Source organism: Pholcus phalangioides, unplaced genomic scaffold, assembly GCF_987345545.1.
Source record: "Pholcus phalangioides strain wild (caught in Gottingen) unplaced genomic scaffold, Ppha-v1.0 ptg000008l_1, whole genome shotgun sequence".
NCBI lineage: Eukaryota > Metazoa > Arthropoda > Arachnida > Araneae > Pholcidae > Pholcus > Pholcus phalangioides.
Genome location: NW_028301601.1, coordinates 35,770,792 through 35,785,405, shown reverse-complemented (window position 1 = coordinate 35,785,405; position 14,614 = coordinate 35,770,792). Strand labels below are relative to the sequence as shown.

The 14,614-nt window shown below is 34.0% G+C and overlaps 1 protein-coding gene across 1 annotated transcript in view; it reads left to right on the top strand.

The window, feature by feature from the left end:
* The window catches only part of LOC149084221 (uncharacterized), a 32,374-nt gene extending 18,205 nt beyond the window's left edge, over positions 1–14,169 (top strand). The window contains exon 2 of the mRNA XM_089235459.1: positions 13,218–14,169. Coding sequence (XP_089091585.1) covers positions 13,218–13,930 — 713 coding nt within the window. The 3' untranslated portion in view covers positions 13,931–14,169. The remainder of the gene's footprint in view (positions 1–13,217) is intronic.
* Positions 14,170–14,614: the final 445 nt, after the last annotated feature.

Sequence of the window (14,614 nt, the reverse complement as noted above, 5' to 3'; positions counted from 1 at the left end):
CCAGCAGGTCCATGATTAGCCATATCGCAGAGTTTGGAGATCCGTAACAAAACTCGTAAGAAATAAATTGTAAAAACTACAACATCCACACTCTAGGAAAGGGGAAAATAATTGCGGGACGCCAATCTGGTAACAGAAACTAGCAAATGCTGAGAACAGTACACCACCTATCATCGTCATTTATCGCATCAATACATACCGGAAAAGAAAGTGAGCATTAATTTGTTGTCATAACTATAATAATTGAATAATATATTGGAAATTGCAGTTATAATTTTCCTATGCACTGAAAATTCTACACGGGTCAAAAATTACCCGAACGACTTATGTGTAACTATTTTTACTGTAAAAAAACTACCATTTCAAAAAATAAATTACACATAGCTGATTATTCACTATGACAAAGGGAACAAAGTCACAAAATATTTTTTTAAAAATTTCAAAAAATATAGTAGATCTACACGAAATGAAATTGAAATGGGTCAAAAAAGACCCGAACGCCCTAGGAAGGTTAGAATGGACTCGGGACGTGTGAAGAAAATTTTTAATACCAGAGTTTGGTACGTCCACATTTTTATCAAATTCTGTTGAAATTTTCATTTTTTGCTAAACGAAAAACGCTTTTTCTTCAGATGATCCATCATTCTTTGCATGCAAGACAGAGCACAAACTTTTGAAGCATAGTAACTTTATTTCTTTATCGATGACTCTAAACATGCGGACAGCATGTTTGGCCACTGAAACCATGGTTTTATTTCTTTCTAAATGATTTTATTGCCATCTTTACTCAAATAGAAACAGATTCTCCACTTTGGTTTGTGCCTAAAGAGCTGAAGGCCAAATCTTGGAAGTCATATTTTTCGATTAGGGTTTTGAGTGACCAGAAATAAGAGAAAAGTAAAATTCAGGACAGTTCGCAAGAAATTCGTTGTATCGATGGTATTTATTCGTCAAATAGGGGTTTGACCTTTGTTTGCGCTTAAAATTCGGAAAAAAATCGTTAAATCGAGGAATTCGTTGAATCGGAGTTCGTTATATTAGGATCCGACTGTATCATATTTTTTGAAGCTATTTCTTAAGCAAACATAATTTATTATTAGCCAACAGTGATATCGTGATGGTGGTGGTACTTGCATTTCGAATAGAACATAAAAGATTTCGGTTCCAGGATATTTCGTCGTTGATACAAATTTCACCACAGTAGTGTCAGATTTCATAGCATTCCAAAAATACATTCACTTCAACTGTTCATCCGATTATTGTCTGTTTGACTGCACAAATGGCAGTACATTCATATTCAAGGGTGCTCAATCGTTTCAAGCTCTGGCCATTTGAATGTTTTTTTAACCATTCGTGAGTCGCAATGACCAAAACTTTCGATTCAGTACAATAATAAATTTGTCAAATATTAATGATTAGTGGCGTTTTAACGATTCGAATAATGAGTGCAAGGTGCGAGTCAAACAGAGATTCTTAATCATTAAAGCTTGTTTTTTGTCCTTTACCTCTCCGCTTACAAGCGATTGACAAGAAATTCGGATGCTCTTTATTTGACGAATCGGCAATAAATATGGTAATCTTGTCTTCAACTAACCACGTTAGAAGAAAGGAAAAGGAGAAGAAAAAAAAGTAGACGAGAAAGGAAGAAAAAAAGATTAAAACAGTATGATAAGTTGATAAGAATGTAGGTACAAAGTTAGATTTCTATTTTCACCCTCACGCAGACTGTTCTCTTTTACTTTTATAAGAAAGATATATATTACATGTGAAAAATATCACTAGCAGGGTATACAAAAAAACGAGAGGAAAAAAACTTATAGGGTTGCAACAGCTCTTCTCGAAGATGAGGAGAGACGAAAGAAAATAGAGTGAACGTGTTTGAATTTATTCCACTGGCTTTTGGACGCAATATTTCGTCGTTGATCGTAAAGTAGTTAAGGTTTCCTGAAAGTTTTGTCTCTTTTTTTCAATATTCCATATAATTATGTTTCTAGCAAATCATTTGGTATGCTTCTTGACAATAAAGTTTGAAAGGAGCTCTAGAAATGTTCAGGTCCAGAGCCTTCTCCCCGAACTCGTTAAGATGGCCGTGATTTTTTCATGGTCTTTTACCCGATGGCACCATTTTTCCATAGAAATTCAATCATTCACAATAAAGTTTGACTTGGAGAAAACCAGATTTGTCAATCCTTCACCAGTTGGAGTATTCATATTTCTCATTAGCAAATATTCATTACTGTCATTGATTCGTTTTCGCAATATAGAGTAGTAAACTCTTTTGCTTCATGGTAATATACCGTAGCTAGGGACGTTAATACCATACCTCATGCTGATTTCACGCGTACGCGTAAACATACATTTCTACATGCATTATATATTCAAAATAACGATATTTATTTTGTTTATTTAAGTATTTCGTGAATAAATTTCATGTAAAAAAGGGGGTGAAATACACATTGGAATAACGATGAAATATCAATGATAGAAAAAAAATCATAATTAAATTATTAATGCCAATATAATATATGCTATCAATAAAATACATCAGCACAACCAGGAATCACAAAGTTTTGAGCGTTACGTTTCGTTTTTAAAAATGCATCTATATAAAATATGAATTTATGCATTTAAAAATATATACAACTCATTCATTTCTAATTATATGTAATTATTATTTGAAACTGGTTTCAATATATAAAATGCTTAACATCTTAAAATATAACTAGTAGATATTTTTAATTCATTTTTTTGATAAGTTCTAGTCCACCAAAATAACAAAAAAACGACAACCGGTAGAAAATACGGCGCAGTTAATGAAATTGGAAAAATAATAATTTTTGTACATTTCCATATAAAAATTTGTTGAATTACATTTAACTCAGATGTATTTTAGTAGCTGGAATAGAAACACAGAAATTTAAGATTCTAATCGCATTTAAAATATCTCGTATATTAAACCCACGCGTTAATTTGTTTTTTATGTGTACATATAAGCCTTTATTAAATTATTTTCAAGTAACTTTCAACACTGTCCTTACGCATAAATAAAAACCGAACATTTGCGTGAAAGAAGAAAAAGTGTTTCTTCACAACAGCAGTTAAATTTATCCTGTTCATTGAATAAAAGCTTGTTTCTAGAATTTTCTCATTTTGTGTGCGTGTGACGCCAAGGAAATATTTTTCTAATTAAACTAAAGCCTTCTAATGAATATGGGATCTGTTCAAATTCACATACAAAACATTTCTCCTGCTGATTTCTTTGGGGAGAAAAATCAACATTGTTTTTTTTTTTAATTTTATAATTCTTTAATTTATCGATATTTCACATTCTACTATTTAGAAGAAAAAAAAAATTCCCGTAAAAATGGACATTTCGAAATACTATTGTAATTACAATATGAAACAATCATATACACTCTAATGAATGATACTTATTAATAAACGGGAAACTGTATTTTCAAAAGAATTGCCAATTTGTAATAAAAACTATATTTGATGAACTGTTATAAAATTGTAATTTATCTGTTGTAATTGCAATAATCTGTTGTAAAAATAGTAATTAATAATTTATAACAGAATTTGTTGTTTAGTAATTTAATGTTAATAGAAACTATAATTAATTAATAGTCTATAATTTCCGAAATTGTTGAAAACATCAATAATGTCGAAAATATCTGCCAAATTAGGTTACCAAATTTTACCAAAAAAAACCTTCAATTATCCCTTGTTATGGGCATCTTTTTTCTCAGCCACCACGTTGGGCATTTTCCTTGTTGTGGCTTTGTATTTGTATATCTGGTGTGAAAATAAGAATTCATTAAGATTTTGGAGGAAAAAATATACGGTTTGTATATAAGAGTTATTCAAAACAAAATTAATTACCAAGAGCTGCTAAATTAATTATTCAGGAAAAAACATATAATATGGAAAATAAAAGACCATTTTATAAGTTGAAAATACAGTACTAAAGTAATTATTTTCCCAATCTGGTTTCAAGATACGTAAGCTTGCAATGGTATACAATTTCAAGAGTATTGTACATCTGAATTAAGAAATTTATGTAGAATAACTGACATCTCTATTGCTATTAAATTTGTAGAAAATGTTTGAAGAAAAGTTTATATGTAGCCTTGGTGATTGTAGTTTATAAATTGTCATGACAATTTTTTATTGACAGTTTTATTGTATTCAAACGACTGTTTTTAATGTGAAAATTCAGCCCTGAACGTAATAATATAAAAATCGCATTCGGGTTTCAATAATCGATGATTTCATATGGATTTAGGTCAGCATGTCATGCAAGCAAGTATCTATACAATCAGGATTTTGTAACGTTGTTCATTTTTATTGATAAAATTCATTCAATAAATGGACCGTGATCCTTCAATCATTTCTTTTATTCATTTTCTATTGAATTGGCACAATTCATTGTCAATCTTGTTGATATAGGAACTGATACACACATAAAGATATGTATATCAGTTCGGTTGAATTCCAAATTCATGTGATTTCTATTAGCTCTGCAGATACCCTTTGGTAGCTATAGTGTGCAATCGAAGGTCATTATTTGGAACGATTGAGAAATGTTGAAAATTTATGTAAATTTTTAACTTGCTATGGTGTGACGAATAGATGCCTATCAATAGACGTGAAACGGGAGTGGATGAAATGCAGGCTATGTAAAACATAGTAAGGCCGAACAAATATAACATAAAATATATAAGTTCGAGATCAGCAAATCACTAGAATATAGTGAATATAATAAAAGAAGTATATCACTGAAAATGATTCGTATGTACCATGGTATTTTTAATTGAATTTAATGAAAGAAATGGAAAAAGTAGTAATATTTATATTATGTATTGGACTTACATTGTCCTTTTGTCTTTTCTTGTATTATTTCTGATTCATTGATTTTCAATTATTCTTCGGTTCTTTTCTTTGGATTTTACAAATTATATAAATCAATATAACTATTTCGATTATGCTCATATAAATTATATAATTATAAAAAAATGTTTTTTTAATTCACATTTTATTATCTTCTCAGTGAAAATAATAGGAATAAATAAAGATAAAAAGTGTCAAGAAAAAATTAAAAACATTGGACTACTAAATTTTTTTAAAATAAAGAATGAAATCAGACACTTAAATAGTTTTGTCCATTGTATACCTTAAAAATTAACATATTTTTTGTCGACTTAAATTACGATGCGAAGAAAAAATTAAAAAGATTAGACACATATTCAAGAAATTAGACATTTATAAATCTTGGTTACTCCTAATATTTACACGCACCAATTCTATAAGATATATTTTTTAACCCTGTCAGATTCTGCATGCACAAATGTGCGAGTTGCTTTTTCTCACTGTAGAATTCTTTTTCCTTTTAATCTCTGGAATTTAAGCCCTGACTTGAAGGATTGTGCAAATTCCTAATTAGAAATATGGTGCATATGAAACTTAGGGCTTTCATCAGAGGCAGCACTTAAAGTTGAACTTTTAGGGGATTTCCAAGATAGCTCCTAAGAGAAAATGCCTCCAGGAACAGGGTGATTTATTACATAAAATTCAGCAATACAATTTTGGAACTAATCGTATGAGAAGATTATTTTATATTACATCATCTAAGCTGAAAAAAATTTGAACAAAGTGTTATATTCCTTCACAAAACAAAAAAAAATTGAAAACAAAGATTTACTGACATTTGCTTTTTTTATTGCATTTTTCGAGTATCAAAAATGCAGACATCAAAATTGTAAAAAATGAGTGCTTGGGTATGAAAGAGATGCAAAAGACATACACCTATATATCATAGAACTATATGAAAAAATATGGCCAAACTATCAAGTTATGATACATATTTAAAAAAAAGTGCAAATTTTAAGAGTGGTATTCTTATACCACTGCATTAAAACGCGTTCGTCTCAAGGAAAATGGGACATATCTGTGTAAAAGTAAATAATTCGTATGCATAAACAACTTAAACTCCACTTTCTTCGACACCGTAAAACAGTATAATAAAGATAAACGAATTTAAGTATGGGACAAAAATAAAATATCTTAAAATTTTGATCTCGTTTTGTTTGTCAGGGTGTGTGTGAAAAGTAATTTTTTCTTCTGCCTTTTCCGTCATTAAAGAAAAGAGGCGGGATATTAGTACGTAATAAAGGACAAAATCCAATTTCCTCTAAATTACGATCTCCATATGCAAACACACTTTCCTTTTACGTAAATATTGTTACGATGTGTTTTCAAGAAAATGAAAAAACATTTTTTTTTATGTGCCTAGAATGCAAAAAAAGAAAACCCTAGGTGGAAAATTTCTGTTTATGAAGCCGGTAGACAGAAATAAAACCAATTTCTTTTTTCATAGTGAGGTATAACGGTACTTTTTATATGCAATATACGTGTGTATTATATTTCGAATAGAAATTAGTTTGGAGCCATGTTTTTGGCAAATTATAAATAGATTACTGGAGTTAGTTGTGTGTGTAAATTAAATGATAGATGATAGGGCCTGCTTAGAAGCTCAGAAACAGAAACTCTATAGTTTCTGTTTTTATGCGATTATAATTTTTTGCTTTACGGCATTAGAATTATGATGTTATTTTTTTTATGCGTAATTAATGTATAGAAGTACCTCGAAATACTACTATTACTTAACCGTATTATGTTCATTCCATACCAGTGTTATTCGAAAATATAACTTTGAAGAGTAATTTGATTCCTCTGCAAAATTCAAAAGAGTTATTTTGTAAAAAAAAAGTTTTATTTGTTATTTATTTATTTATTAGAGAAAAACAAAGAAATAACTCTAAAAAACTACCTAAAATTTGAAAGAGTATTTTCATTCCTCGACGAAATTCGGAGGAGCAAAATTGCATTTTGATCACGCTTCTAGATGCGTTTTGATGAACACTCGCTCGTACACATTCCTCTGTGGAATTCCTAACGAATCCGTTACATTCAGACACGTGGTGTGTGTGTGTATTTATGCGTGCTTCCGACTTATTTATATCATCACATTCGTGCTTGTTCATTGTTCAAGCTCATGCTGCCATCTGTTATTCATATTTTCAAGTGAAGATGGTAATTGCTTGAACTTTTGTTATGGAAATATAATGTTGAAAATTTGCCTATTCACTGCGGAGGGACTTTTTCAACACCCATAGGTAGAAAAATAAGAATAGGACAAAAATAAAAATCGAAACAGGATGGATTATTTTTTAATTTTTTTCAGTCAGAAGGTTAGCCCGAATATAATATATGAGGATATATAAGACTATATTTGCACCAGATACACCAGGCATCCCTAGGCATCATCTGTGGGAAACGGAAAATAAAACTTTCGACGATGAATCATCATTTTTTTTCAAAAACGGAACCTTCTCATTTCCAATAGTAAATAAACCACGAAGTACTGTATATACGAAATTCATAGATGCAAGAACAATAGACGAGTGGTAGAAACCACCATAATATGCAGTCTACGAAAAACTAGTATGTCAGATCAAATCAACCCTAAGTGGGCTTTTATTTTTGAAATGGAGTCTGCAGCATTATACAAATAACTTATAGCACTTTGATTAGCTGGTCTTGGCATGTGCAGAAAATCCTTCTGGTATGAGAAACCAGTCTCTCTATACTATTATAGGAGGCAATATCTGCCAAATGCTGGAACTCAGAATATGCGAAAGTCTGTCGAAGAAGTTTCTAGCTGGGAAACGTGTAAACGGTGATGTTCGGAATTTTTGCACACTAGTATATGTATAATATTCAAAATTCTTTAGTAATAATTTTTTTCCATGATGTCTGTTTCATTGGATGATTTGTCTAACGACAACCGTCATTCTTTGTAGAATTTGAAATTGTTTTAAAATTTAAATGGCAGCACAAGCAGAACATAAAAACAACTGCGATACGTTGTGTAGGGTCACTAGATTCGAAAACTGAGAAAAGAGGAAACCTAAGGGAGCACGCACCCTTAATGACGTCACTTTCCCTAATTTCTACAATAGATATCTCCGCTTTTCTGACCGTTTCATAAATTTAATGTGTGAAAAACATTATTGTATCCAGGGCCTTTATAATTAAAGTTCCACTTTGAAATGGTCATAAAATAGAAACTACTGGACAAAATGTTATCAAACATGGTAATAGTTTACATGAGATCATGGGATTCAATTTTACGCAAAAAGAAAAAAAAAAAAACTCAGCACCAGCGGGGAATGGCGCTGTATCCAATACAGTTAAAGAAAATAAGACATGAAGACATCGGGGTAACATGTTTTTAATCGTCTCTAAAACGAAACTGTTTTGTGGGGTTTTGGCGAAAAATTATACTCTGATATGCACGTTACATTCCTCCTGATATGCTAAGGGTTACTGCTGAGAACGGACCAATGCGATTTAACTTGCTTTCAGAAAAATGTGGACGCCTCATTGAACATGCTTTGTAAGACGTTTTAGAAACGATTAAAAACATTTAAAACCGATGCCTTCATATCTTATTTCGTTTAACAATATTGCATACAGCGCCATTCCCCTGGTGGTGTTGTTTTGGAACTTTTTTTTGAGGAAAATTGAATCCCACGACCTCCTGTAAACCATTACTATGTTTGATTACTACTGTAAAAACTATTGTAACATTCTGTTCAGTAGTTTCCCTTTTATGGCATTTCCAAGTTGTGAATTTGTACAATAACTGATGAACCGTTGATCCTAGAGGCATGCTTCCAATTAGAAAAAGTATTCAAATAAAGTGCAGTACTCAGATATGTCATTGATGTTGCAAGGGTTTGTATGTTATTAAAATGAAAGAAAAATTAACATTTTCTACGGACACACTGTGCACAAAAGCCCAGTTACAAAGATGTTGCTCTGTCTCTCTTCATGCCAACTAAAAAAATCCGCTTTCCAAGTGCAATATTTGCAAAGATGTTCGAATTTGAAAAACGGTGGGAAATTGGGGGGGGGGGGGTAACAGCATTAAATGCGGGTAATACGGTTTAATCATACACCCAGTATACTGCCCGCAGTTTATATTATAATATGTTAAAAATGCTTCTCTAGTGCAGATGGAACAAAAACTCGAACACAGGCGGAGAAAATTTCATAGTATTTGAAAACTGAAAATTCTAAAAGTGTGTTTTTTTAGAAAATTAGAAAATTTACGTGCTCCAATCCTCCTTAACTCTTTCAATCATTAGTGTGAATGATCATGCCTATTCACGAGCAATATGATTGCAGTTGTAAGTATTCGCTTATACTATAGTAGAGTATAAAGTACAGGAGAAAAAAGTGGCACAAGGAGTTCTCTATGAGTAGTTACGAGCGTTACGATAGCAATGTTATGCTGCAGAAAATATGACATTAAATATATGGTCCGCCGTAAACATACGCGGTGCATCGATGACCGCAAGCAAACATGGCTGAGGGAAATAAGCGGGTAGAGTGGGGGTGGGAAAGAAAGCAAGGATTGCACAGGAAACACGGTTTGCACCAGGTTTTTCGCTTAAGCTCCTCTAATCCCAGAAGCAAGGAAATTGGGCGCCAAATGAAGAAATGTTTGCCATAACCAAGATGAAAATCTCGGATGTTCAACGCCCTTTTCTTTCTTGGGCTGAATAGCAGTATGGATATTACGTTACACGAAGCACGTGCGAAAGGAGAAAAATATATACGATAACAACAACGAGAGCTTCCACAATAAATTATAAACTTTCATAAAAATAAACACTACAGAATGTACGCGTAGGTTTTTTATAGGTTTCCATGAAAACGAAACTAACGTAACCGAGATCGGTAGCGCTATATGGAATTTGTATTGAGTAAACCAAGTAATAAACGTTACCCCTATTTTTCTCTAATAAATCGCCCGTTACTACACTAGCAGCAGGAATGCGCAATGGTGTATATTCAGGTTTTCTCCACAGCCGTGGTTGCAAATCAGCGAGATAAACCTCTGTAGAGAGGTCTGAAATCAGTGAGAGTACACAGTGGTTTTTCAAAATTAACAAGCTTTCACTTAAATTCATAAATACATAAGTTAAGAACATAAATCATTAGCATACTGCACATGGAATATGCGGGTATATTCTCCATATGCATATATGAAAGAGAGTACATTGATTTCCAAAAGTTAAGAATGTGACGGCTTACATAACATAACGACACCACTTTAATCTTACCCAGGTGCGAATCCAGGTCAGTGTGACGGGCGGCGAGAACTGTGTAAGTTCGTTTGGAAGCCGCGTATTTTACGAGACAGAAAATTTTTCTATATTATTCCGCTTTTGGGAGAGGGGCAGTTGTGCCCCCCTATCTTTCCTTCCCCTTCTCTTCTGGATGACACTTGAGTAACGGAAGACATCTTCAGATGCGAATGAAGTGAAAGCAGGCATCCTTAGCTTGAAATGAAGCAGAAGCATTGAATACCTTCAGCTGCGAATGGAACGGAGGCAGCCATCTTCAGCTGAAAATGGAACAGTGCCAGACAAATTGAGCTGCGAATGACCCGAGGCAGACATTTAGCTGCAAATGAAGTACAAAAAGATATCTTCAGCTGCGAATGAAGCCGTGGTGGACATCTTTTACCTGTAAATGCAGTGAAGGCAGTTGATCCAGTTCGATGTGGCTAAAAACACTTATTTAAGAAGCGACTTATTGTGCAGATGCATCGGATCATCCCGTATTTTAAGGAGAGAGAAATTTTGTCCTATATTATTCGGTTCTTGGGAGCAGCTATCACACACTTTCGCACCCCCTTTCCCCCCCCCCCCCCAGGGGATACCCGCATAATCTTGCCCTATGGATTGGGTGGTTAGTGAAACACAAACTAGGGTGCACTCGGGTGTACATTCCGTTCATGTAAAGTCTGAAACGCACAATGCTAATAGATATTGTCTTACAAAGTGACGCTTAACACCATGGATCTAAGAGCTGTGGATGTCACTCGTCGATTTCCCTTGGCTACTATAGCAACATTCCGATCATCAGAGAAGTTATCCCTGGTCGACTGGGTGGATGGCTCCGCTTCACTGTTTGACTTGTTTGGATTTTTTTTTGATAATCGATATATTTCTATAGTAGCCAAGCAGAATCGACGCCCAACCTACACAACTGTTACATCCATGGTTATTACGTTATTGGTAAAACAGAATCCGCCAGTACTGTGCACTGAAAGTCCTTCACAAGAAGAATATACAACCGAGCGTGTTGGTATAGAGCTGGACTCTTATCGCGAGTTTCCAGATTCGAACCCCGTTGAAGGCGCAGTGGTGGTCCCAGCCGAAGTGGGTTTTCTTGATTTTCAACATGAGTGGGAAAAGAAACCTTGTCCGTTAGATTTTGTTATTCTTTCTAAACTTTTCTCCGATTACTGAATTCAAATATCTCTGCGAATATTGCACTTGGGAACGCGAAAAATTTTTTATTGGCCCCAGAAGATACAGGGCGACTATTTTCCAATTGGGTTTCATAGGACAGGGTGTCCATATAAAAATTGAGATTTTTTTATTTTCGTTTTGAGGCACACTGTATCTTCACTCTCAAAACTGGTACGGAATGATTTTTGAATATATTTTGAGCATTTTTGAACTGGAACAATACCTCTACCACGAACAGATTGGTGACAAAGATTATATAATATTTGCAGGACACCTTATATACTGTAAATTACATTACTCAATTCATCAATTCACAAGTCAAGAACGCGCGCGCGTGCCCACTTCTTCAATATTTCGCAAATACCAACATGAATATCAATAAATGTTTTTAATGTTTCTTTTCTGAATTTTCCACATTAAATAATACATTTTAATAGAATTGGAGATGACGTCTAAGAGAATAATTTATATGTGCATTTCTTGATATTAATTGGAAACGCTTCCATTTTGGAAACCCATCAATTGAGATTTTATACACAGAATTCGTCAAATGGAATCGGTTTTGTCACCTAGTCGGAAATAATTTCGAAATCCCAGTAGCTAAGTAGAAAATATGATTAAAGAAATGCTCGATCTCGGGAAGAATTTCGAGAGACAGTCCGATAATATTTTGTGTGGAATGCGAGACAAAGTTTCTGGAAGAATGACCATTAAAGTATCGTTACTCATTCTTTAAGGTATGCAGAAACGTGAAGAAAAATGAGGAATGAAAACAAACAGTAATTGCTTTTTGCTGTGAACAAAAAGGTGGACAAAAATTAAATTGGAATGCGTGCGAACATTTGATTACAGTGTACATACATTAATATTAAAATAGGTGGCCCAGGGACCTCAATTGAAGCTTGTCTTCTGTGATAAACCAACGACCCTCAGATTGCTCCCATTACCTACATATCATCCTATGATGACCTGAATAGCCTTTTCAACATGAAGTTCTTAAAATGACGTATAGATGGCTCACGAGTATATATTCAAGAGATTTTTTTTTTTTTTTTCTGATCATTTTATCTGTTTTAAAATATAACAGATTTATTTGTACAATGCTTGCATACATGAATGCCTCAATTTTAAAAATTCATATTTTTAAAACTGTTATAAGTAATGTAATATGGGATACATAAAAATAAAGAGAAACATTCAAAGATTTTTCAACATCACTCAATAGATGGAAGCATTTCTGTAAAACGCAGTGTCTGAAGTTAGAAATGGTAACGAGAAGAAAAAATATTTTGTGCATTAGAATATGCATGGGCTTTTTCCACGACAAGTGTACAGCTGCTTTTAGAAATTATTAGCTAAAAACAAAATAACTTAATGAGATTCTCATTCAGTTTCTATTTCTTCATTTTTTTGCATATCTTCGCTTTTTGGAAAAACTTCAGCAATTTTAAATGTATATTTATTCATTTTACTTATATTTTTCAATATTCCCGTATATTGAAGAAATTTCAAAGCGCATTTTTCTTATTTTATGCATATTTCAACATTTTTAGATGAATAATTTAAATTTTGTGGATTTTTTTTTTTCATTTTTCGGCACTTTCGAATACATTTTACTTTCATTTTTACGTATATTTTTCACTTTTTAATTCACATCCCCTATCATTATTAGATGGATTTGTCTTCATTTTTTCGCGTATTAATTTTTCAGTGAAGACATCTTTATTTTTAGAGCATATTTCAATGTTTTAGTGCATATTTTGCCACATTTTTGGCACGTATATAATCCGGGATCTTAATATAAATCTTCTTTTTTGTGTTTTGCAGCTTACGAAATATTCGAAGAAGAGAAAAGGCAGCAGCTGTATCCTTTCCCTAGAATCGGCCGGAGTAGCATATGGGATTTCGTAGAAGACAAGCGGCTTGGGGGCCTGGTGCCATTTCCTAGAGTTGGTCGCACGGATGGCAAACGACAGGGTCTCATACCGTTTCCACGGATCGGCCGATCTCTTGACAGCGACTACGACGACTCCCTATCGGACATAGAGGATTGGCTCAGCGATACGTACGACATGACAACGAACCCGTTCTTAAAGCGTGCCAGTAAAATGTTCCAACCCAGGGTGGGTCGACGAAAGAGGTCGGTCGACCAAGAGGATAACCAATCACAAGGAAGGCAGAGCGGTAAGGGTTCCGCCGGTGACGACAAGAATATGTGGACGCAACAGCAGTTGCAATTCCCATCTCCTCCGAGGGACATCCCTTACTACACTCTACCGGATACGGATGTCCTGATGATGCCGGCGAGGATGATGCGCGGTATGTTCAACCCGAGGATCGGCAAGAAAGTCCATGCAGATGAATATGGGACTCAGGAATCGAACTACGAAAAGCGAGCCTTGATACCCAGAGTAGGCAGAGCTGACTCTAGTATTCAAACGAGGGCCATGTACCCTAGAGTTGGTCGAGCTCTTATACCACGGGTCGGCAGATCAGATAAGACGATGGGTCATCAAGCGAACGAAATATCGAAAGACTGACTGATCGATTAATCGATATTTATTTAATCTACCCGATATTTTGGAGAACTTTCAGCCGTTGATTATTTTCTGTAGATCTTAGTGATCATCTTGTCTTTCAAATAATGTTTTTAAATTTGCAATAACGATAAGAAATATATTGATCGAAAAATTTAAGCGACACCCGGAAATATCCGCAAACTACGATGTGTAACCAAGATGTAAGAACATTGCGTAATAAAATACAGTGAAATTTGCCCAAAATCAGCCATCGTTTTTCTTGTTCATTTAATTAGTTCTTAACACACATGCTATACATAATCATGCACACCACTGGTTCTCAAAGTGTGCGTCGTGGATCCAGAGGGTGTTGCCAACCTTTGTCTGTGGCGTCACGGTGAGGTGTCAATGGTTGTATATGCGTCTGTTTGGATCTTCATTGCTTTCCCCCCCCCCCTCACGTACAAGCATTTGGTATTGAACATTGAAGGACAGGACAAACCCCTCTTCCCATCTCAGAGAGATATCGAAACGTTTCCTTTGTCGGTGCTTTTGGCAACAAATTTAGATGATCTAAATTTGACGAATCGGTGATAAATTTGGTAACCTTGTCTTAACGTAAGCGCACTTAGAAAAAGAAAGAAGGGGCAAATAGGGAAAAATAGAAGGAGATTAAGAAAAAATTAAAGACAATCTATCTATACA